This window comes from Giraffa tippelskirchi, chromosome 8 (genome assembly GCF_054371585.1).
Source record: "Giraffa tippelskirchi isolate mGirTip1 chromosome 8, T2T-mGirTip1v1.2.pri, whole genome shotgun sequence".
NCBI lineage: Eukaryota > Metazoa > Chordata > Mammalia > Artiodactyla > Giraffidae > Giraffa > Giraffa tippelskirchi.
Genome location: NC_137282.1, coordinates 79,701,002 through 79,727,389, shown reverse-complemented (window position 1 = coordinate 79,727,389; position 26,388 = coordinate 79,701,002). Strand labels below are relative to the sequence as shown.

Here is a 26,388-nt window from a genome sequence, read left to right as displayed (position 1 = left end):
AAGCAAGACTACTGAAGTGGGTTGCCATGCCCTCCTCCAGGGGATCTTCCTGATCCAGGGATTGAACCCGCATCTTTATGTCTCCTGCACCGCTTTACCATTTGCACTCCCTGGGAGGCCCTAATTCTAATTCTGTACATAATACTCTCAGGAGCAGCTGGGTGGAAATAAAAAGAAAGATATAGTTCTTTTATTGTAATAACTGCTAATCAAATGGGAGAGCTGCTGCTGCTGCTGCTGCTGCTGCTAAGTCGCCTCAGTCGTGTCAGACTCTGTGCGACCCCATAGACGGCTGTCCACCAGTCTCTCCCGTCCCTGGGATTCTCCAGGCAAGAATACTGGAGTGGGTTGCCATTTCCTTCTCCAGTGCGTGAAAGGGAAAAGTGAAAGTGAAGTCGCTCAGTCGTGTCTGACTCTTAGCGACCCCATGGACTGTAGCCTACCAGGCTCCTCCGTCCATGGGATTTTCCAGGCGAGAGTACTGGAGTGGGGTGCCATTGCCTTCAATGGGAGAGCTAGGACCCCCCAAAAAAAGAAAGACAAAGGTGTACATGCAAAGAAAAAATCTATAACTTAATACGACGTGTTGCTGGTATTGCATTGATTCATGTGAACACATCAGTAACAGGCCAGGGTATTCCCCTGCTGTTCCTGGGAAGGTATAATCACAGCCTGTGGCTGGCCTGACCTATTAGTCCACTGCCAACTTCAATTGCTGTAAATTACAGTGTTGTCAAAATAAGGCTGAATGGTGTATTGTGACTGGTCCATTAAAACTGTTTACCAAAAGTGTGTTGGCTGCATCCAAAGCAGTTAATAATTCTTGTCATGTAGAATTTACTAATTGCCAGAATCTTCATGCTTTTTCAAAGGACCACAATTACATATTTGGCTGAGGAGTCCTTTTCATTGTGTTTCTGTTTCTGGGGAGGAAAACAATGTGCCTCACTGGACAACAAGGGACTGAAATATTGGCGCAAAGTGACAAGTGCTCGAGTCTGTTGTTCTGAATAGAGGCCACTGCATAGTATAGTGACGGCAGACGTGGAATCCAGTGTCCAATTCCACTGAGAGACAGAGCCACTGCCTTCGTTTAGAGATGGTGTCAGGAGAAGTGCTTTTAGTTAAATCAGCATCAGAATATTCATTGAGTGGATCTTCCTTTTTCCCCTCTGCTGTCTTGCTAATGTCTGTACACATTAGCCCTCTAATGAGCTTTGCTGAAGCATGAATGTCTTTGACCTTCTATGCTGGAAAGTGTTTTTTTTTTAATTAGTTTATTTTCTATTTTTTAACTTTACAATATTGTATTTGTTTTGCCATACATTAACATGAATCCACCATGGGTGTACGTGTTTTCCCCTCCCAGAACCCCCCTCCCACCTCCCTCTCCATCCCATCCCTCTGGGTCATCCCGATGCTCCAGCCCCGAGCACCCTGTATCATGCGTTGAACCTGGACTGGTGATTCATTTCACATATGATAATTTACATGCTTCAGTGCCATTTTAAGAGATGATACAGTGTTTAAAAAAGAAGTCAGCCAATAAACTTAGAAATGATAAAATCAAGAAAAGAGTAATTTTTCCTATGATTGCATCCAACTGATTAAGAAAAATATGTACTTACTTTTCAAATAAAGTGCGACAAAATAAGAAAAGAAAAAAAAAAGATGATATAGTGACTCCTGCTACACGTAGTATTTATGGTCTGGATTTTGTCTTGAGATCAACTGTGATGCTTTTAGAAGCCTGTAGAATGGTCCTCCCCAGGATGACCAAGGTAAAAGGAAGAAGAGGGAAATCCATGAGATGCCCTTCCCTGTCAAGAGAGCACTTAGGGGAGGGTGGGCTTATCTGTGCCAAGCTGGACCACCCCTCCCTGACCCAGGAGGTGTCAGAAAGAGGAGGTCTCTCCCTTCCCAGGGAGAGTCAGTAGATGCTCCCAAGGACAGCTTTCCTGCTCCCTTCCCCTCTAAGTTCACATTCTAGACACCGGACTGCCACCCCCAGTCTCAGGAATCAAGAATCTTATTCTGGTTTTGCCCAGCCTACTTTCTGGGCTTGGAGGATCCAGAAGGGGGGCCCTGTTGTAAACGAAGATAAGTATCAAAGTTTCTGTGGCTCCTACTAGATACCCCACTTCAGTGACATGACTTTTGAGGGGTGGCCAGTCTAGTAGTGAAGAATATGCACCTCCCACCACGAGGTCCAAAACCTGGCTTTGCCACTTAACAGATATGTGAATTGAATCCCCCTCTGGTTACTTTTATTTCCCTGTGACTTGTTTCTCCATCTCTAAAATGAGGATAACAGCAGTGCTTAGACTCTAGGGAAGTTATGAGGATGAAATGAGCTAATATTCCTAAAATTCTCATAAGAAGAATATCTGGCACATAATAAGCTCTATACCTATAATCATTTTTTAGTAAAGTGAATAGATGGAAATAATAAGAATGTCGTCCATCTTTTGTTGACTGCTTTCCACTCTATTTAAATATCTCATTTAATTCTTGAACTTTATGAGTTTGATTTTAGTTCATTAATTCTCGTATTTCTCCCAGCAGTTAGACTAATAGATTTCCTAGGGTAGTAATTTTCCCAGGTTTTCCACCCCTGGCAAGCCCTAACTGAGCTACTGTTAAGCATTTCTCAACCTTTGCTCATTTAGAAAGACCGGATTATCATAAAGTTTGATGATAATCCATGTGAGTCCTTCACATAGTGCCTGCTGCTGCTGCTGCTAAGTCGCTTCAGTCATGTCCGACTCTGTGCGACTGCATAGACGGCAGCCCACCAGGCTTCCCTGTCCCTGGGATTCTCCAGGCAAGAATACTGGAGTGGGTTGCCATTTCCTTCTCCAATGCCTGAAAGTGAAATGTGAAAGTGAAGTCGCTCAGTCGTGTCCAACTCTTTGCGACCCCATGGACTATACAGCCCATGAAATTCTCCAGGCCAGAATACTGGAGTGAGTAGCCATTCCCTTCTCCAGGGGATCTTCCCAACCCAGGGATTGAACCCAGGTCTCCTACATTGCAGAGGATTCTTTACCAGCTGAGCCACCAGGGAAGCCCAAGAATACTGGAGCATTCACTAACTGGGAGCTTTATTATCAGGCAAGAAGACAAGGGTCTGTTTTCCATGTTACTCTTACTTTGCAAGCCTTGTCCAGTCAGTGACACCCAAGTTCCCTGTATCTGTGGCCCTTGCATTTCCTTTTATTTAAAAAAATTTTTTTATTGGAGTATAGTTGATTTACAGTGTTGTGCTAGTATCCACTGTACGGCAAAGTGAATCAGTTGTACATATGTATATATTCTTTTTCCATATAAGCCATTACAGAGTACTCAGTTGAGTTCTCAGTGCTATAGCAACCCACTCCAGTTTTCTTGCCAGGAAAATCCCATGGACAGAGGAGCTTGGCGGGCTATAGTCCATAGGTCGCACAGAGTCAGACACGACTAAGCACACACACACACACACACACACACACACACACACACACAATCACATACACAGCAGTGTGTATATATCAATCCCAGTCTCCCAATTTACCCCTGGCAACCATGTTTGTTTTCTATATCTGTGACTCTGTTTTGTAAGTTTATTTGTACCCATTTTTTAAGATGCTCATATAAGCAATATATAATATTTGTCTTTCTCTGACTTCACTCAGTATGACAATCTCTACATCCACCTATGTTGCTGCAAATGGCACGCTTTCATTCTTTTTTATGATATTCTACTGTATATATGTACCCTAGCCTCTTTTCCCATTCCTCTGTTAATGAACATTTAGGTTGCTTCCATGTCCTGGATACTGTAAATAGTGCTGCAGTGAACACTGGGGTGCATATATCTTTTTGAATTATGGCTTTCTCCAGGTATATGCCAAGGAATGGGGTTGCTGGGTCATATGGTAATTCTTATATCAAAAAAACAAACAATCCAATTTTTAAAAATGGGCAGAAGATCTAAATAGACATTTCTCCAAAGAAGATATAGATATGAAAAAATGCTTAACATCACTAATTATTAGAGAAGTGCAAATCAAAACTACAATAACATATCACCTCGCACAGGTCAGAATAGCCATCATCAAAAAGTATACAAATAATAAATGCTGGAGAGGGTGTGGAGAAAAGGGAATCCTTCTACACTGTAGGGGGGAACGTGTATTGGCCCCTGCATCTTCATCTAACTTCCTCTCTGAGCTCAGAGCCCTTTTATGCAGGGGCACATGGCTTAGCGCCTGCAAGGTTTTCATGGACCCACAAAAGTGTTTAAAATCTGAAAAACGAAACTACTGTGTTGCTCCAATAAAGCAAAAGACACTCTAAAATCAGAAATCAATATTTAATTACATATTAAAAACAAATGATTATCAAGCATTTAGTATGTATATTAAACACCTTTGTAGGTATTACCAGGCTTACCAGGTTGCTCAGTGGTAAAGAATCCACCTGCCAATACAGGAGACCCAGGAGACGCGGGTTTGATCCCTGGGTTGGGAAAATCCCCTAGAGGAGGAAATAGCCACCCACTCCAGTATTCTTGCCTGGAAAATCCCATGGACAGAGGAGCCTGGTGAGCTACAGCCCATAGGGCCGCAAAGAGTTAAACACGACTGAGCACACAATGGCCTTATTAACCCCATTTCACTGGTAAAGAAAGAGAGGCATAGAGATATTTACAAGCTTGTCCAAAGTCACACAGCCTGTAAGCAATGGAGCCAGGATTTGACTGCTGGCAACAGAGCTTTTACTCTGAACTATGGCATAAAGCCTTTCAAACATCTGCAAAATGTAACAACATGACAGCTCTCAGTGTTCACAAAAAAATGTGTTCTGTTTAGGAAACAATTTGTAGACCGGCTTTTCTCACTTTGCTGGAATTGCAGACTATCTGTAATGATCGCAGAGAAATCAGAGCCACTCATAAATTAAATGAGTGGTCCTCACCAAATATTTTCAAAAGCAAAAGCATAAAAAGCTTTTCAAATTGTTTTCACAGAAGAAGATTATATGTCACTTGAGACTAGAGATGGTTTTTAATATATTGGATGGGCCTTAGGGTAGAGCCTCAAAAGCAGACATGCTCAGGGTCTGCAGAGATCTTTACTCTCTTTGTGCCTGGCCAAAGCACACAAACAAACAAATGAATAAACAATTAATTAGCCCAGCTCCTGAGAATCTATTAAGTGCAAAGCTGTTCGCATGGGTTTTGGCTTCCACATGTGACCAGATAGACTAAATGTTTCACGATCAAGCTCTCCTGGCTCTTCAAACAGAAGGCACTGCAGCAAATGCCCATGGCTTATCTGTTGCTAAATGAAAACAGGCACACAAAACTCATGTGAAGAGCCACAAGAGTTCCTGAAAACCGCAGGGAGACAGCACGGAAGGTGAGAAGACATGGCTGAGTCAATTACTCTCAGTGTTCCCCAGTTTCATTCAAGGTCCCAGACAGTCCTGTGAGACTGGACACCTGATACTTTAGCCCTGACCACCTGCTCTTTTGGCATGTCACCTCTGCAAGCATCTCATTCTTCCCAGATGCCAGCAGCCCACGCTTTGCCAGGTTTCCTGGAGAACACATGTGACCACCCTTGTCTGAAACAGGTACTGGAAGAAACCAGTTGGGGGTCATACTGATTCTCCACAGTGTTGTATATTTGCTTGCTAGGGCTGCCTTAACAAAGTACCACAAAGTGGGTATTTTAAACAATAGAAATGTACTGTCTCACCAGTTTTGTAATGTTGACTGAAAAAATGCACAGCCTCAAAGTCAAGAGTTATGTTTTATTTGGTGGACAAAAGGGAGGCATTAAGCCTGAAATGCAGCCTCTCAGATAGCTCTGAGGGACTGTACCAAAGAGGTAAGAGAGGAGCCAGAATATAGAGGTTTCTCAGGTGGCACACAAAGAACCCACCTGCCAACACAGGAGACATAAGAGATGCGGATTTAATCCCTGGGTGGGGAAGATGCCCTGGAGGAGGGCATGGCAACCCACTCCAGTATTCTTGCCTGCAAAATCCCATGGATAGAGGAGCCTGGTGGGCTCTGGGGGGCGTCACAGAGGTGTAGCCGTGGGGTCGCAAACTCAGGCATGACTGAAGCAACTTAGCAGGCACGCACACATGAAGGCTGTGAGAGAGAAACTTTTCCATGCTTCGTTCCTGACCTCTGATGCTTTGCTCACAATCTTTGGTGTCTCTTGGCTTATAGATGCATCACCATCAGCTCTGCTTTCATCTTCACGTGGTGTTGTCTCTATATGTGTGTCTCTGCATCTAGATTTACCCTTTTCATGAGGATAATGGTCATACTGGATTAGAGCCCACCCTGCTACTGCTGCTAAGTCACTTCAGTCGTGTCCGACTCTGTGCGACCCCACAGACGGCAACCCACCAGGCTCCCCCGTCCCTGGGATTCTCCAGGCAAGAACACTGGAGTGGGTTGCCATTTCCTTCTCCAATACATGAAAGTGAAAAGTGAAAGTGAAGTTGCTCAGTCGTGTCCGACTCTTCGCAACCCCATGGACTGCAGCCTACCAAGCTCTGTCCATGGGATTTTCCAGGCAAGAGTCCTGGAGTGGGTTGCCATTGCCTTCTCCGAGGGCCCACCCTAGTGACCTCATTTTACCTTGATTTACTCTGTAAAGACAGCATCTCCAGTTAAGACCACATTCTGAGGCACAAAGGAAGAGGGGGACCAGGAGTTAAGAGTCTCTCTTTTTTTGGAGGGGATGCAATTCAATCTATAACAGGTCACTTACTTTCAAGATAATTTTAGTATGAGATTGGAAGGACTAATGGTGAAGCTATAGCTCCAATACTTTGGCCACCTGATGGGAAGAGCCGACTCATTGGAAAAGACTCTGATGCTGGGAAAGAATGAGGGCAGGAGGAGAAGGGGATGACAGGCGATGAGATGGCTGGATGGCATCACCGACTCGACATGAGTTTGAGCAAACTCCAGGAGATAGTGAAGGACAGGGAAGCCTGGCGTGCTGCAGTGCATGGGGTCGCAGAGTCGGGGACATGATTGAGCGACTGAACAACAACAACAACCAATCATTCGTTTATCACTTCCTGAGACTATATATTGGCTGTTTCCCTACTCATCCCTTTAGCCCAACCTCTCTGATAAACCCCAGCTGTGTTTTTGAATAAACTCTCTCTTAGCATGACAGCTCTGAGCCAATTGCGAGGCCCTGCCCCCACAGTGCCCCTCAGGTGGGTGGAGTTGACTAATTTAGCAGCAGACTTCTTTCTCAGCAGGCTCCCCCAACAGGCCTTAATCTCAGAGTGATGGCAAGTGAGGGCAAGATAACTCCCAGGTAGGACATTCACAGATTGACAAACTGTTTGCCTGGTACACAGTTCAAAATTATAAGGGAAGGGCATAAGGTAATCATCGCAGAAACTGGTTTTGAGGATCCTGAAACTAGCAATTGAGATGAGTTCTAAGTGTGGTGCTGTGTCCTGCATTTATCTCATCTGAAGGGCTTGACAGCTCCTAAGGAGATAAACACAGTTGGAAGATGTACTGGGAAATGTGTGGGCTGAATACAAAACAGTACCGCTTGTTCTGCTGTGACTATGAGAAAAGGCACCTGAGTTTTTAGGCTCAGTAAACACAGTAGACAGTTCACACTGACTGTCTCACTGGACATAATATGCCCCAGTGCGAAGGAATGGCGAGCATCAGTTATTTGAAAGATGCTATGTCTACTGGGTGAGGAGAGTGGATGGGAATGAATGGTAGGTGGAAAACATGTAAACTCCCCCAGACCAGGTATCCATTCATGAAGTTTTTGAGTTGCCAGTTGGGAATGGGGCCCATAGTTATAGATCATCTGCTTTTTCAAGAGAAGCTAAAAAACCTGAAGTTTTAATATGGAATTTGCTCACTTTAAAATGTTGCCTGCTAATTCAATATTTGCGTTTTGTTATTTGCTTGTTTCTTTTGAGGTTGAACAGACCAAAGAATACATGCCAGTGGGCCACAGGTACCTCTTAGGCTGCGACTTTGGTGTTTCTGTTCTAGAATAATCTTCTGTTCTGAAAGACCAAAATCTAATGTGTTTTAATTACACAACCATGTAGATGGCAATTATTTACTCCTGCTTTATTCTTTTAGGCTGAACAAGTTCATAGTGAATAAGATTATTTAATACTTATAATTTGTAAATTAGAAATACAAACATATCTATTAGCCCTAGGAAGCTCATATCCAAAAAAAAATCCAGCAATAAACCAATGGGAATATGTGTCTCCATGGTATCTTCTAGACTTGTGCCTGCAACCGCTTTACTTACACAGCTGCTCACTTTACAGCATCGTGCAAGATAGATCTGTGTGTCACTCTGTGCTTCAGAAGGATAGTAGAAACTGGGGACCCCATGCCCTTTGTTATCATTACTATTATTATTATCAGCATCATTATTATAACGGTGATAATAATACCTTCCAATTCCCAGTTGTCTCCTATATATTATGCACTATGTTAAGATTGTTGTCTTATATAATATATCCTCAGTCTTGAAAGGTTAGTATTACTTTCAGTTTCTAGACAAGGAAGCTGAGCTTAGTCCCTACATCATGTATAATGGCATATAAGGTGCTATTTCTTACAGGTTTTATAACTTTTTAACTTCATAGTTCATCATGGGGTAGAGGGCACACATGCATATATTTTTGGATTTTTAAAAATGCTTGTAAAGTTGTAGAGTAAAGTCTGTGGGTATTAGAGATGTTGCAAATCAAAATAAACCAAAAAAGGTCACGAACAGAGAAGAAAAAAAAATCAGGGTTTCCTGCTTTTAGCTATGTCTACTTTGACATTTCTTGGAAAGAAAACGCAAGGCAGGGTACACCTGCTTGGCATTAGGGTTATCAGGGTCCTAGTTTATGAATCACTTCTCAAATTGGAGCCTGTCTGAGGCAGCCAGCATGGAAATATGTTTGGGCATACATAGAGGATTATTTACTTAGACTGATACAGTTTTACAAAGTGGAGATTTGAAAACCCTAGGAGTTCAGATCAGAGTGTAGCAAGTGGAGAAGTGACTCAGGATGACGAAAATGAATGCAGCAGAAAGTCTCTTCATAAACAAGAAAAGCAGAAACGTTGTAGCAAGCCAGAAAAGTAAATACCCACAGCCTGCCCTTTCCAGGCTTTAAATTGAAGTGAGTCATAGAAGATGCTAGAAGAGACCATTTCCTCACTGCAGGGTTCTAAGAGCTTTATTGGTGGTCTCCATTTGGTTGGAAGTAAGTGTGCATTTCTTGGTCTATGAAGCACTGTTCCCCCCAAGCATGAAAGTGTTAGTTGCTCAGTCACATCCAGCTCTTTCCGACTCCATGAACTGTAGCCCACCAGGCTCCAATGTCCATGGAATTTGCCAGGCAAGGATACTGGAGTGGGTTGCCATTTCCTTCTCCAGAGGATCTTCCTGACTCAGAAATCGAACCCAGGTTTCCTGCATTGTAGGCAGATTCTTTACTGTCTGAGCTACCAGGGAAGCCCAAAGATTAATACTCTTATATCAAAACAAACTTGGAAGTTCAGTCTTCGAGCTGGTTGTTTAAGTGTTTGTTGACATCTTCATCTCACAGCTTCAGTCGTGTCTGATTCTGTGCGACCCCATGGACTGTAGCCCCCCTGGCTCTCTGTCCATGGGATTTCCCAGGCAAGGATACTGGAGTGAGTTGCTATGCCCTCGTCCAGGGGATCTTCCCAACCCAGGGATTGAACCTGAATCTCTTATTTCTCCTGGATTGGCAGGTGGTTCCTTTACCACTAGTGCCACCTGGGAAGCACCACAGCTTTATTGGTTGACCCAACTCTGCAGTTGAACATTCCCTGAGCAACACAGTCTTCTGTACTCACATGCATCTCCTGCTTTTCAAAAATTCTGATTTTAACAGAACTATCATGTATCAGTGAGTGATTATGCTTGATTGGAACAAAATTAAGGAGAAATTTATTTTCCAATACAGAGGAACTTGAAAGTAGGATTTGAGAAGGCAAGAAACTCAGAGTGAAAAGTGCATAAGCTCCCAGGGAGAAGAATATTCCCATTCCTGATTATTTTCCAGGTAGAATAGTCACTTAATAAATATGTAGTAAGTGGTCACTGTATCCCAAGAACTATCCTGGAGTTCACTTATGAATAAGAGACAGTTTCTGCCTTTGGGTAACTTTTCAAAAATCAAAAGTTTGATCAACTCAATAAGTGAATTCAGTAGACAAATTGCTTGTCCACCATGCTGTGCTAGGGGTTTTTCTTGGTGGATCGGGAGAGGCATGGAATTAATCCAGTTTTTACTCTGCCACTGACTTGCAACCTTTCAAGCGGGTTCCTGAGTGTCAGCTTCTTCTCTTGTAAGAGACGGAATAATAATTCCAGTCTTGTAAATCTCACAGCTGTATAGATCTCACAGGGCTGATATTCATAGGGTATCACACAGAGTGTGAAATCCAGGAAACATTATGTAGTACCCATCTTCAAGAAACCTATGTTAGGGTCAGAGATGTAAGACAGACAAATGTGAACCAGCCAACACAAACTCCTGGACAGTCCATGTTCAAGAACCAACTATTTGGTAGATACTTTATCCTATCATTGGAAAAGGAAGCTAAAAATGGAGCAGTTGGGTAAAAATGTGATTTAAAAAAAATATATCAAGAAATCTAGTGTTATGTATTGATCACAACTATGTACTATGTTTGGTTTGGGCTGCCCAGGTGGTGCTAGTGGTAAAGAACCCACCTGCCAATGCAGAAGATGTAAAAGATGCACATTCGATCCCTGGAGGAGGGCATGGCAACCCACTCCAGTATTCTTGCCTGGAGAATCCCATGGACAGAGGAGCCTGGTGGCCTATGGTCCATAGGGTTACAAAGAGATATTTACTGTGAATCTTGAGAAGTGACTGTCCTGTTAGGATTCCTTCAAAGGCAGTGTAGCTATCTGTGCTTTGCATGCCCTGGAGAGACCACTAAGGAGAGGTACCTGCCACAACATCCATGTATTATCGACACCATGCTCCAGGACTCCCCTAACTCTTTGCACAGGGTATCTCCCCACCTTTGATTAACTTCCCACCTTTAAATTTCATAAAAGGTCCTGGAGCTATATACATGGTATGTTTCCACTGACTGTCTAGCTTTTAATCTGAGTCCATCTGACAACAAGCAAGAAAATGGAGCTTAGGATAGCTGAGTGAGGCTGTGTGACTATATGAATATTAAAGGGACAGGCTTATTATCATTAAATTAATAGATTCCAGAAAATACATAAACACTTTACATTAATTTAATAGCACTGAAACCTTAGCTGCTGCTGCTGCTGCTAAGTCGCTTCAGTCGTGTCCGACTCCGTGCGACCCCAGAGACGGCCGCCCACCAGGCTCCCCCGTCCCTGGGATTCTCCAGGCAAGAGTACAGGAGTGGGTTGCCATTTCCTTCTCCAATGCATGAAAGTGAAAAGTGGAAGTGAAATCGCTCAGTCGTGTCCGACTCCCAGCGACCCCATGGACTGCAGCCTACCAGGCTCCTCCATCCATGGGATTTTCCAGGCAAGAGGACTGGAGTGGGTTGCCATTGCCTTCTCCAGAAACCTTAGAGAAGATAATATTCCTATCTCTTTTAAAAATTCAGGTGATTGTTTAAATCATTGTACTCTTTGCGGATCCACTATCCAATAGTCCTAGCCCAGAGAGACTTCAGTTTTACCATGTCATGGTTTGAATTTTCAGTTTGTGAAGAGTAAATTGTTAGTCCTGAGCCCCAGGTGATCTCCCCGAGATACATATTTCTCTGGGAAACTAAAATCACACAGAAGCCAAATACAAAGATAGGAAATGATTTTAGCTGCACAGTTCAGTTTCTACTGGGCCTGTCCTGATTTGTTGGGAACCAACACGCCTTTCCCACGAGACTAACGGCCATCTCTCTCTTCTAGTGCTCTGTTTCCTGTGGTGGTGGAGTACGGATGCGCACTGTCACGTGTGCCAAGAACCATGATGAGCCCTGCGACATGACAAGGAAACCCAACAGCAGAGCTCTCTGTGGCCTCCAGCAGTGCCCGTCCAGCCGGAGAATTCTGAAGCCCAACAGAGGCACAATTTTCAGTGGGAAAAAGCTCCCAACACCTGACCCCTTCACGCCTGTCCCTCCAACTACACCCAGTCCTAGGATGCTGACTACAACCAGTCCCAGCGTGCTGACTATACCAACAGTGCCCGGGCCTCTGAGCACAAGCGTGCCAACAATTAACAGCCCTGATCCTACCACAGCCTCAGAAGAAGGAGACTTGGATGGGAAGCAGGGGCAGAATAGTTCAATCCAAACTGAACTGGACACCCATAATGTCATTTCCACTGGAAGTACTTCCCAGCCCATCCTCACTTCTTGGTCTTTGAGCATAGAACCAAATGAAGAGAATGTTTCCAATCCCAACACTGGTCCTACCTCAGAGGGAGACCTTGTCATCACAACGACGAGTGGTTCTGACTTGTCAACTTCCAGCAATGCTGTGACTTGGCAGGTGACCTCGTTTTACAGTCCCTTGACCAAAGAGCCAGAAATGGAGATTCATAGTGGCTCAGGGGAAGACAGTGAACCATCTGAGAAAAAAAATGAGAACAACTCTGTGACATGGACCAAGATCAGAGTACCTGCAAATGATGCTCCAGGGGAAAGAAGTATTGAAATACCACTTGGACCTCCACCAACACCTTATCTTGGGGGGACATCTCTGTGGCCACCCTTTAGCACAGTATCAGAAGGACTGGTACCCAGCCAGAGGCCCATTACTCTCAAAAATGGAGCATCCAGAGCTGAAGGGATGGTCACTGAAAAGCCAGCTAATACTCCACTCCCTCTGGGAGGAGACCACCAGCCAGCATACTCCAAAAAGCCAGTAAACCATCACCCCCCAGAACTTCCAAGCAACACGAATCTAACACAGAGTTCTGGACCAGTCCTGACCAAGGAAGATGCAACAAGTCTGATGGCTGAGGGATTTTTGCTGAATGCCTCAGATTACAAGCAGCTCTCAATGGGACGCAGCCCTGCCTACTGGATTGTTGGAAACTGGAGTGAGGTAAGAGTTCTGTTTCTTACCCAGGCCTGATTCTATATGGAATTAGCCAGGGGTGTTGCATTTCTGTGCAGATTTCCAAATGGACTTGAAAAAAAGTGAAGCAATCAGGTCCATGCCCTCACCTCCCCCTTCACTAACTCCAAAAATGAAAAGAAAAAAAAAAAGTCCAGGGAAAGAGAACAAATATAGTGAGATAGAGTGAGAAGAACCTAGAACTAAATCAGGAAGCCTGAGTCAGCCAGTTGTGTGACAATAGAGAATTCAGTCTGCCTCTCTGAACCTGCTTTTGATCTATAGAACAGTGAAGCTAGTACAAATCACCTCTCCTCTCTCCAATGTCCCTTCCAGCTACAAACTGTAAGAATCCTATGATGAAGGACCAAAGAATCCATAGGATTCAAAGAATCCTACGGGAGGACCTGAGTTCACATTTCATTCAGAAAGCCAATGTTGAGAATCTGGTTTAAACCTATCAAGTAGTCACAATTGGAATGGAAATCTAAAACAAACTTCTTTAAAAGAATTCTATGCTTACTTTATTAATGATTTTTTTTGGACTCAGTGTTTGCTTGTATTAAAAAAATTCGTTTGAAAAAAACTCTTTGTGACTCATAGACAGAGTAAGAAGAAAATAGAGTAAGAAGAAAATAAACATGGTGACAAAACATTGGTTCCTGTTTTCAGGCTTCAGGAATTTGGCTAGATATTTGTTTCTCCATTTCTAGAACTAATTACATCCTTTGAAGCATCACAATCATTTCTCACCCATTTGCATTTTGAATGCAGAGTATTTGAACTTGTTAAAAAATAGACAACTCAAAAGAGAACTTTGTGGCAAAATAATCATATGTTCAAATCATTCAGCAATTTTTATGATGATGCATGACTCATCTCACTAGCTAAAAAGAAGTATTAGCAGCTAATGTAAAAATAACAATACATTTAATTTACGAAGCATGTTAATTTCCAAACCGCTTTCATATGTAGTCTCCTATTTTCTCCTTTTAGTCCTGGGGAGCAGGTAAGCTCTCCATTTATACCAATTTACAATTACAGAAACTAAGATTTTTAACAGTTAAGTGACTTGTCAGTTGGATGATGAGCCTTCCAAATCTTTCCACTCTAATCTGCAGTCTCTCTAGTGAATTTCAGCAACAGCTGACAAGTTCGCTGTTTAAATTCTTTTGTATGAATTAGTCAGCATCATTGGTCCCAAAATTGACTATACTGGCAAAGAATAGGTATATGCAACCTTTCAAGTTTTTTTATTTGCATTCAAACTATGTTTTCACATTGACCTATTTTGATTTCTACAGTGAAATCACGTTCATTACATTTTCTGTCAATGGAGAGTCATCTTGTTATCTCCATTTGCAAGTAAAGAATCCAGTTTCAGGAGGACAAAAAAGATTTCCAGGCTTAGAGTAATCCAATTTGTTCAGAAAAGGAGAGGAATGAGTCTCATGATCCCTGACATTTTGGTCAGATTTCTTTCCATTAGCAAAGTCTAATTGGGCTCTTAATGATGAGGAGGACGTTGACAGTGAATACGTATGAAGTGTGTGCCATGCTTTATAGAATGACTTTATGCTAATTCACATGTAGTCACTCCCATAATCCTCAGTACAGCCCAAGGAGATTGGTAATATGGCCCCCATTGTTGAGATGAGGAAGAGCTGAAAGGTGAAGTAGCTAGCCAGAATCACACACACACACACACACACACACGCACGACAGGTATCTGAACCCAAGCAGACAGACTTCATAGCCTATGATCCATTGCTTTACAATCAGAAACATCACCACTCTCTCTGCCTTCTGTTATATTTGTTTCTTCCTTGATCATATGATCCATAAAAACAATGCCAGTTATGTGGTAATCCTGGGTAGACAGACGAGAAAATCACATGGTTCATAAGAAGGTGCTTTCAAATAACATTGAGGGCGTGTGGTTATTTTTGAGCTTGCAGGAGCAAATGGTCACTGAAGTAGATTCAGCCAGCCTAGATATTTGAAATAAAAATGTACTGTATAGTTTTTATGAATGATATCATTTCACATAGTACCCTCAAAAGGTATTTTTCCTTTCAAAAACATGGGTCACCCCTAAAGAACTTAAATAGACTTATTGTCGTCTATCCAACAAAACAGTCTGGTCTAAATGCAACAACAAAGAGAACAAGTTAGGGAAACTGAGGCTACCTGTTAATTTGTAAGATTTTGTTAATTAGTCAATGGAGATGAAGTCTGAAAGCACCTTCCATTAAAGACACCGTGGGCCTTGAGAAAAATACAAGGAAGGACAAACAGAGGGTGAAAGACTAGATGAAAGGCATGTATATGGTATAAATATCAGAATAAAGTATGAATGACATATTGTACATAATGGCATATGTACAATATGTGTATGTACTTAGAAGTCACACACAGATGCACACGTGAGAGGTAGGCTGTTGTTAACAAATAGAGCCAAACAAGTTATGGTTCACCAAAACAGAAGTTGATTTCTCACTCACATAATAATACATGGTAATTTCATGTCTGCAATGGTAGTGGTAGAGAATGAGGCTCTGACCCACGTGCAGTTCTTTGAGACTCCAGTCTGACAACGGTTCTACCATCCTCCCATCTTCAAATTGGCCATGGGGTCACCATCCTAGTCACAGTCAGGAAGGAAAAGAGTGCAGAGGCTCTCCCACAGGTTTTATGGGCCAAACCTAGAAGGGGGCATTTATCACTTCTGCTCATCTTCCACTGTCTAGAACTCAGTCATTTGACCCGAGCAAAGTGCAAAATGGATAGAAAACATAATCTAGTTGAGTGCCCAGGAGGATGAGGAAAAAGGATTATAGTGAGAATCTAGCAGTCTCTGCCACTGAACGACATGGCCCAATGTGTGTTTTAGGTAGCCCATTCTGGAAGCGGTGAGAATAAGGGATATGACATGTTGGGAGGATACTGCAGTAGTCTAGATGAGGAATGAGAACTATGACAAGAATGCTTGGGATGAAGAGGGAAAGATAAATTCAGGAGACATGAGGAACTTAAAATCAGTAGGACTTTGTGAATAATTGGTTGTGGAATGTGAGGAAAAGAGAGGTGTAGAGGAGTCTTCATGACTATTCCATTGGAATCTTGGGTATCCAATGGGTGGTGCTCCCATAAATTGAGATATCATACAATGTACAGAAAGAGTGAGTTTCAACAGAGACAAAGAAAGGATGATGAGTCCAGTTATAGGTTGAGTTTAGTTGGCAGGACCTCTGGGACATCCAAAGGATAACCAGCAGATGTTTGTGTATATTTATCTGAGGTTCTTGAGAGTGGTGAAAACTGGAGACGGCATTTGGTAGTCATGACCAATAGGGAGAAGCTCAAACCTTGGAAGTGAGCGAGGTCATCCAAGTACAGCCTTTAGGCTGCAAACAGGAGCGGCCCAAGGATGGGACTCGGGGAAAAAAACATTTTAAGAAGCTGGCTGACAAAGAGATCCCATGTGAAATACCAGTAAGGAGCAGTCTACTAATTAAGACTTAAATCAAGAGGTGTGGTGCCATGGACATCAAGCAATGTGAGAACTGACAGTGGATCTTATGGATCTTACAATGAGCAAGTTCACTGGTGATTTTGGGGGAACATTTATAGTATTGAAATGGAAGGAGACACTAAAGTGCAGCCCAAAGGAGAGACCCTTTCAGATGAAACAGTCCTCACATTAGGAGGACTAACGTTAATAAAGATGGACAGCTCTTCTCAATCCACAGAATAATACATAACAAAAGTTTCATTAAAAAGTAGCTCTGGATGACCTAGAAATTAGTTTCCTTTCCCATCCTCTTATGTAAATGTGTTTTAATGCTTTTGTCCTGATGATATTTAATATATGTTAATTAATTGACAAGTGTTAATTGATCTAGTGAGAAGTTACTATATTCAAATAAAGTAAACCTAAATAGAAGTACCTATCAACTCCAATGACTGTTTAAGCCCAGAGGTTAATTGAAACATTCTGACTATAGGCAATCAAGATAAAAGGATTAATTCTATCTCCTGTCATCCTTTGACTTTGACAGAAATAAACTGTCTTATTGAGTACATCATAGTGAAAGTGAAATCACTCAGTTGTGTCCGACTCTTGGTGACCCCCGTGGACTGTAGCCTACCAGGCTCCTCCATCCATGGGATTTTCCAGGCAAGAGTACTGGAGTGGGTTGCCATTTCCTTCTCCAGGGCATCTTCCTGACCCAGGGATCAAACCCAGGTCTCCCAAATTGCAAGCAGACGCTTAACCATCTGAGCCACCAGGGAAGCCATTCTTATTTACATCATAGCTCCTCCAATATTTGGCAACCATGGTGGAGCCATTGGGAACTATTAATTCTAGGCAGTTTGGCTGGAAAAAGGGAATTGGCCCAGACTGCAGAGGTTTTTCAAGCTACAAGGGTTTTACGAGATTAGAAGTTGACATTTGGCAGGAGTCCCCTACATGACTGGGCTTGGCGCCTGCTCCCTTTAAGCATCTTTTGAGACAAAATGTTTAATACACAGAACTGTCTGAGAGGATCAGGATTCAGAATGAAAACTTAGGGTTGTGAGTTCCCCACTGTCCCCTGATTTTTAGTCTACCCATCTCTGAAGTTGTTTCTTTAGGATTGTCCCTCCCTAGAATGGTCTCATTGGCCACTCAGTCACTACACCTTAGGAAGCCCAGGATAACCATTGATATCAGGCTTCCCTGTCCTACTAGAAAAACCCTAACAGTTTTTTGGGTCTGTGTCTGTCCTCTCATCATGTCTGTCATCTCCTCTTTATTTACTGTTTATTTGTTGTTTAGTTGCTCAGTTGTGTACAACTCTTTTGCAACCCCATGGACTGTAGCCCACCAGGCTCCTCTGTTCATGGGATTCTCCAGGCAAGAATACTGGAGTGGATGTTCATTGCAGCACTGTTTACAATAGCTAGGACATGGAAGCAACCTAGATGTCCATCGTCAGATGAATGGATAAGGAAGTTATGGTACATATACACAATGGAATATTACTCAGCCATTAAAAAAAAATGACTGACTGCATTCGAGTCAGTTCTAATAAGGTGGACGAAATGGGAGCCTATTATACAGAGTGAAGTACGTCAGAAAGAAAAACACCAATATAGTATATTAACACATATATATATGGAATTTAGAAAGATGGTAATGACGACCCTATATGCAAGACAGCAAAAGAGACACAGATGTAAAGAACAGACTTTTGGGCTCCGTGGAAAAAGGAGAGGGTGGGATGATATGATAGAATAGCACTGAAATATGTATATTGCCATATGTTAAATAAATGATCAGTGCAAGTTCGATGCATGAAGCAGGGCACTCAAAGCTGGTGCTCTGGGACAATCCAAAGGGATGGGGTGGGGAGGGAGGTGGGAGGGGATTCAGGATGGGGGGATACCTTACACCCGTGGCCGATTCATGTCGATGTATGGTGAAAACCACCACAATATTGTAAAGTAATTAGTCTCCAATTAAAATAAATTAATTAATTAAAAAAAAAAACAATACTGGAGTGGGTTACCATTTCCTTCTCCAGGGGACCTTCCCAACCCAGGGATCTAACCCACGTCTCCTGCATTGCAGGCAGGTTCTTTACCACTGAGTCACTGGGGAGGCCTCAATGAACAGGAAATAAAAACATCATGTCAGTCATCTCCTCTTTATTTCCTGCTCATTTAGGCCCAGTGGTTTCCAGTCTGCTGCTGGGCGGCATATAGAAAAAAGTAGGGATGCTTTGTTTATTACAGTGCTGGCGGAGGGGCTGATGCCAGCATTCAGGGTCTAGGAGCCAAAGATCAGAGGGTCCTGTGACATTTTGGGAAATCCAAAATGCCAGTAGCACCACAATAGTCAAGAATGGTAGACACTCGGTTGCTACCCTTGTTAGGACCCTTGCCCTTGCTGGTCTGGGTACTTACTATCTCTCCTCTCCCCAATGCTTTCCACATATCATCACAAGCGATGTATTGCCATATTACCACCATATTACTCTTCCGAAAGGAATTTTCTAATCATTCTGAACACCTAATCATAAATTGTTGATGTCTCTTCATTGCATATCAGATCATATAAAGTCCACTCTAATATCCAACAGCCTTCACATCCTTGAATAACTCAGCTTTCAACATACTATCTCCTATGCCTTCACCCACCTAAGCCTCAGGAAATCTCAACTGCTCTGTTTCCACTAAACCTTCTGCTCATCTCAGCTCAGTGCCTTTATTTCCATGGTTTTCTCTGCCTGAAATTTCCTTCTCCTTCTTTTATTAAAAAATTCTACCTGTTCTTCAGTATCAAGCTTTGAGCTGCTTCTTCCATAAAGATTTTCTTGCTCTTTAATATTGGAAGTAAGTTCTAAAGTTCCTTAGCATTCGATCAGAAATCTCTCTTATCTTGTCCTCCCACTTTCTGTCCTGTGCTGAAGGGCTGTTCACAGCACATTCCTCTAACTACTTGTGATTTCAAATATTAAATGTGTATGTCTGACTCTTTGTGAACCCATGGACTATAACCCACCAGGCTCCTCTGTCCATGGGATTCTCCAGGCAAGAATACAGGAATGGGTAGCCATTCCCTTCTCCAGGGGAATCTTCTCAACTCAGGGATCAAACCCAGGGCTCCTGCATTGCAGGCAGATTCTTTACTAACTAAGCCACCAAAACCAAGTTCATATTGTGAACAGACATAAAACTTGAAAGCAGACGTTCTGGGTTTGAGTATTAGCTCCATCACTTACTCTGTGTGTTCTCTCCACACACATTTCCTCATTTTTAAAATGAGGATGACAATGCCTGATTCACACAATTATTATGAGATAAGAGGAGTAACTGTGTGTAGAAGAGTGTCAGGCATACAGGAAGTGCTCATAAGTATTTGCTTTGAGATATATTACAAGACAGAAAACTCAGGAGCTTCACAGTGTGCATGGGTGTGGATCTCATTGTGACAGATCACTTCTCATCCCATTGCCTCATCATTCAGTCAGATCCCCTGGGCCAGTCAGTGAAATGTATGCTGTGCAATTGTGTAAATGGAAATGACAGTGTAATTTTCCACAGCCTTTCACAGTAGTTTTCACATGATTCTGATATAGCCCTGCACAGCAATTCCAGTTCTGAACACCCCAGTACCTGCTCCTTGACCTGGTAAATCAGTTATCACAGGGTCGGTCACTGGCTGTAACGAGGGAGAAGGTTCCCAGGACAAAGAGAAGCTGTTCCTCTGCCTCCTTGGGGTCTTCTCTGCCCCGCCCCCCACTCCCAATTTTAAACCAACATAAGAGACAATCAGTGGAATCCCCTTTTGCTTACTGCATTTCATGAATGTCCTCCTGTCATCTGTCTTTGGACTCGTTTGCTGCCTAAATAGAAATTGTCAAAAAGGAATTAAACAAATGTCTGCTCACATTTGAACCCTACAGGACTAGACTCAGAGTCCCAGAGACACATGTTAATTTACCACATAAATATGGCAGAAAGAGCTATAGACATCACTTGAGATGTACCAGGGTCATCACTAGCCTGGGAATTTGGTCTCACTAGCTCCTGTCCTGGGTTTGGAACAAACATTGTTTTTCTCCTTGCCATGGTGTGAAATTAACATTGTAGTGTCTGTGTGACCTTGAGCATGACTGCTAAGCTCTCTGGGCCCCAGAAATCTGGAAAGTGGGACTCATAACACTGACCTTGCAGGTGTGCTATGGTTGTTGTCATTATTCAGTCACTCAGCCATGTCTGACTCTTTGCAACCCCATGGACTGCAGCATGCCAGGCTTCCCTGTCCTTCACCGTCTCCTGGAGCTTGCTCAAATGCATGGCCATTGAGTTGGTGATGTCAACCAACCATCTCATTCTCTGTCATCCCATTCTCCTCCTGCCTTCAATCTTTCCCAGCATCAGGGTCTTCTCTAATGAGTTGGCTCTTCGCATCAGGTGACGAAAGTATTGGAGCTTCAGCTACAGTGCTATGTTTAATAGGTGACATTTGTAGAGCACTCTTTGTGTGTGGATTAACTCTATGTTCTCACAGCAACTTAAACGAGGTCCTAGTGTCATCACCAGCTTTACTTGCTAGAGAAGTTAAAAGAAAGAAAGTTAGAAAACCACCAAAGATCATACAATTAGTCAACTGCAGAATTCTAATTGTATCCTGAGTCTCCAAGGTTAGAGAAAATATAGGAAAAGTACCTGTTGTGTATCCATTGTCTATTACCTCAATAGTGCTATGTAACAACCAACCATAAAACCTCAGTAAATGTTCATTTTTGTCCGTGAGTCTGTGGATTGCTGGAAGTGTCTTCTGACCCAGGCTGAGCTTAGCTGATCTCAGCTTGGCTTGTCATGCGTCTGGTGAAGGGTTGGCTGAAGGCTGGCTGGTCTGGGATGGCCTCAGCTGGGTCACCCAGATTGATTTCACATGATCTCCCATGCTCCAGTAGGTTAGCCAATTTTATTTTCATGGCAAAGACAAGGGTCCAAGAGAGAGAACTAAAACAAGCAAGATTTCTTAAGAACTTGCACACCATCATCCACTGCAATTTCTTGGCAAAAGAAAGGTACAAGAACAGTCCTGATTCAACAACTGGGGACATACATTCTATCATTTGATGAGAGGAGCTGTGAAGTCCATTGCAAACAGCATGGGTGTGAACAGTAGGGCCACTAGTGCAATGAATCTATGCACTTCAGCTGTATTATCTTTAATGTATATTATATATATGGGCTTCCCTTGTAGCTCAGCTGGTTAAGAATCTGCCTTCAATGTAGGAGACCCCAGTTTCATTCCTGGCTCGGGAAGATCCCCTGGAGAAGGGATAGGCTACCCAGTCCAGTATTCTGGCCTGGAGAATTCTATGGACTGTACAGTCCATGGGGTCACAAAGTGTCAGACATGACTGAGTGACTTTCACTTTCATATATTTTATATATATGTATTATGTGTATTATGTATTATGTGTGTTATGTATATATGTATTATGTGTATATATGTATTATGTGTGTGGCTCACTGATATATATACACACATAATAATACAGTACTCAGTTGCTCAGTTGTGTCTAACTCTTTGTGACCCCATGAACTGTAGTCTGCCAGGCTCCTCCATCCGTGGGATTTTCCAGGCAAGAATATTGGAGTGGGTTGCCATTTCCTTCTTCAGGGGACCTTCCTGACCCAGGGATCAAAGCCACCGCTCCTGCGTTGCAGGGTTGATTCTTTACCACTGAGCCACCAGGGAAGCCCATTTACCTGCATAAATGAGCCAGTTGAAAAAACTGTTGACCTAGGCTATTTTCTACTCTTCCCTTTCCATGAACAGCATTGATGAAATGCAGCAGTGTGCCTGTAGCTCTTAGTCATTCCATAGACCTTCCAGCCAGGATATTTTAAAGGGAAGCAAATTTCTATTTGCACTGGGTTTTCCTTCCACATAGAAATCAGGGATTCTCAACCCTGGCTGCTTATTAGAATCACCTGGGATTTGTTTTTATAACCACTCCTGCCTGAGCCCTACCCTCAGCCATTCAGATTGTTTGGGGCTGGAGCCCCAGCGCCGGTAAGTTGCTGAAGCTCTGCAGGCAGGTTTTGTGAGTAGCCAAGATGGAGGACCCCTGCCTCCAGGGTGGGGTGGGGGGGGTGGGGTGTACCTGAGGAAGCAGCCCTGAGCCTGTCATCTCTCCCTCCTCCCGGGTAGTGCTCCACCACGTGCGGGCTGGGGACCTACTGGCGGAGAGTGCAGTGCAGCACCCATGTGGATTCCGACTGCGCCGCCCTGCAGAGGCCAGACCCGGCCAAGAGGTGCCACCTCCGTCCCTGCGCTGGCTGGAAAGTGGGAAATTGGAGCAAGGTAATTGATCAGCTCAGTAGTGTTGCTGGGGATGGGGGCGGGGGGGCTTACACCAGCGCCATTTGCTAAAGTAGCTTTCCTGCCTCCCTTCCTGCCTCCCTTCTGCCCTTTTCTGTGATAAACTGGCAGATGAGTGAACCATAGGCATTGTCATAAGCCTACTTTCAGCTACACAATAGCCTTAGAGCAAGCACGGAGTTTTCATTAGCCTCCGTGTTTTTATCTGCTTGTCCTCCCTTACCAGATCAACTGAGAAAGAAAGAAGTTAAATTTGTGTAATTTAATTTGCTTGTCCAGCCTGCGACACTATTTCTAAATTGCTTAATGTTATAATTAATAATGATACATGAGCACATGTATAATTAAATCATCGTTCAGCAGCTGCTCACAAAGCATGGAATCTGCCAGACTCAAAATGAAAAGAAAGCTGAAACATCAAAGCTTGGTCTTTAAAAAGTGTCTTTCCTATACTGATCTCTTTGAAGTGCGATGTTCCTGCCCTTGCTAACCTAGAATGGTTACTCATTTCTCTGTGCTGCCTGCATAGTCCCTGGTGAAAGGCTTTTTCAGGTCTTAGGACTGGTTGGCCTTGGTTCTTCTGGGCAGCAATCAGGCCCAGACTGCCTGTCACTGTGATGGGGCTGAGCCAGCCCCTGGGGGATACAGATGCACCCAGGTCGTAGAGACACTGGTCGAAGTGAGATTCAGAGCCACTTGGCAGGAGGGGTGCAGAGGTGTGAGCTGTGCATACATCCTCTGTTGCCAAGCACACCCCCCATACCCCCTCACACCAAGACACCTTGTAGGCACCTGTCTTCTCTCTGGGGAGCCAGTTTCCCTTGATGGCCTTGACACAGAAGGAGAAAGAGCTGCCCAGAAATTTGGGGAGGCTGGCATCTGTTAGCGCCCTCATCTGGTGGAAAACTCAGGTCCCCAGACAAGCAGAACCATGAGGTGTCTCATAGGCCATCTCTGGTTTTCCTGTCAGACTTACCTGACAGACAGTAGCAGGGACTGTCATTAATCTGCAGTAGGCCCCCTTTCCCAAAGAAAGGCTCTGATCTTTGGCAAGAGAGAGAAAGTATGGCTACTCCCTGAGAAAATCACCATACATTTTTTTGATCCCTGCCAACCTCCCTTTTTTCTGTTCTCATACCATTTTTCTTTAAGGAATGAATGCTGGTTCTTTTTTTTTCCTCTTCCAACTCATAACAAATTCCAAAAGGGACCAAATGCCTGGCTACAAATTCTCTTCCATATCCAGAAAAATCTCAAGAAACATTTCTGTCCCTGACCTTGCCAAATGTTGACCAAGTCCTAAAGTTCCACTTTCCCATCACTGGGACTAATCCTTTCCTTGGAAATTACATTGGCTCATAAAAGGACAGATGTGTGAAATAGCTCACACTTTTAAAAAGATCAGTCCAGAGTAAAATTCCAGGAATTTTAGCTGATATTAAACCGGAATGGGAGAGCCAGTAGCTCTTGGTGGGGTCAGACCCCCTAAAGGAAGCCCTGTTCTGGCAGCTCATCCTGCCCTGTCAGTCTCTAGGTCTCTTTCTGTCATGGCCAGGAGGCCTGTCGATATACTTACTAACCCCTGTAGCACTCCTGGTGTGGTATAGAAGCTGTCTCGGACACATCACCAAGTTCTGCCAGAATGTGGCGACCACCATATCTAAACTCAAATCCTCAAAGTTACTCCATTCCTGTCAGTACTATCCTATCTCCTCTCTCAGAATAATAGGTAAACCTTATGTCAAAGACTCCATTTAACTACTGAAAGTCAATTGCCCTGATGTTTGTTTTTTTCCTATCATTAGGGATATTGAATGTGGGACTTCTGTTTGTCCTAGGGATGTTGGTTTAAATTTTATCTTAAATTTTGGTGACTGAGTGATACAGCTTTTGGACTACCACATTATTAACCAGTCCAGTCTGAAGTCTAAATCATGTACTAGGAAAGATTTGAAAGGCATCTTAGTTTCACTGTTCTGTTGGGACTCTTAAACTTACTCAGAGGCAGACCTCCAAACCTACAGTAGGAAAACATACCCCTGCTTTTACCTTTAAATATCCAGAGAGTTTGTTGTTTTTGTCGCTAAGTCTTGTCAGGCTCTTTAGTGACCCCATGGACTGTAGCCCGCCAGGCTCTTCTGTCTGTGGGATTTCCCAGGCAAGAATACTGGAGTGGGTTGCCATTTCCTTCTCCAGGGGATCCTCCCAACCCAGGGCTGGAACATGTGTCTCCCACATCGGCAGGTGGATTCTTTACCATCTGAGCCACCAGGGAAGCCCATCCAGAGCGTTTAGATTCTGCCAACTCGATGGTTTTCCTTTTTGCAAATACTTTCTCAGAGGGACGAATTCTCATTTGATCTTGAGTCTTTCTGCATTATCCCAACAACCACAAACCCAGATCCAGAGACACTTTAATCTCACGGGACTAAGGGTATGCCACAGCCTCACCTGAAGCACAGGGATCATGCCTGGGGTCCTCCAGATTACTCACCAGAAACTCCCCACTGCTGTATGTGCTGTCTGAATTGCAGCTGTCTTACAGGCTTCTGTCTCCAGCACCATTCATCTCCTTCATGGAGTCCTGATACAACTGCTGTGGACATTTTCTCATATGTGTGACAGTACAATGAGCCTGTGTATCCAGATCTCTACCTTTACAAAGTCCAGAAGTTGTTTTTGGAATGGCTTGCTGCTTCTTCATGCATTGATCTATCTGAAACAAAGTTAAGGTTATGGTCTTTAGATTTGTCCCAGAGGCATACTGGAGAAAACATAGTTCTACAGAATTGAATCCTGGAAGCAGCACTGGGCCTGGGATCAGACATGTCTGGGTTGGCAGCCCCACTCTGTCACCAAGGGCTTCCCTGGCAGCTCAAATGGTAAAGAATCTGTCTGCAATGCAAGAGACCCAGGTTCAATCCCTTGGTTGGAAAGATTCCCCTGGAGGAGGGCATGGCAACCCACTGCAGTATTCTTGCCTAGAGAATCCCATGGATGGAGGAGCCTAGCGGGCTACAGTCCATAGGGTCACGAAGAGTCAAACATGACTGAAGTGAGTTAGCACACTAGCACACACACTCTGTCACCTGCATAGGGTGCTAATCCATTCTTCCAGCCTCTTAGGAGCTTTAGTTTTCTCACCTCTGGGAAATGAAGTACATCATATGGCCTCTACCAACTTCATCAAGTTGTACAAGTCAAAGAGTGTTCATGAAACCACTTTGTAAATGGTAAAAGACTGTTCAGATAAAGCCTTGGGTGAACTTTGAGCTCTGGGTAAAGGCTAGGAGTAGTTCTCAGGTGTTTACTGACTTCTGGCTTCCTGGACTTGGGGCAGGGGCCTGTGAACAGGGGGCAGTAGTG

The 26,388-nt window shown here is 43.5% G+C and overlaps 1 protein-coding gene across 2 annotated transcripts in view; it reads left to right on the top strand.

The window, feature by feature from the left end:
- Positions 1 to 26,388, top strand: part of ADAMTS12 (ADAM metallopeptidase with thrombospondin type 1 motif 12) — a 370,221-nt gene that overhangs the window by 307,975 nt on the left and 35,858 nt on the right. For both annotated transcript variants that reach the window (XM_081521438.1, XM_081521437.1), the window contains 2 exons: positions 11,973 to 13,115; positions 22,852 to 23,004. In XM_081521438.1, coding sequence (XP_081377564.1) covers positions 11,973 to 13,115; positions 22,852 to 23,004 — 1,296 coding nt within the window. The remainder of the gene's footprint in view (positions 1 to 11,972; positions 13,116 to 22,851; positions 23,005 to 26,388) is intronic.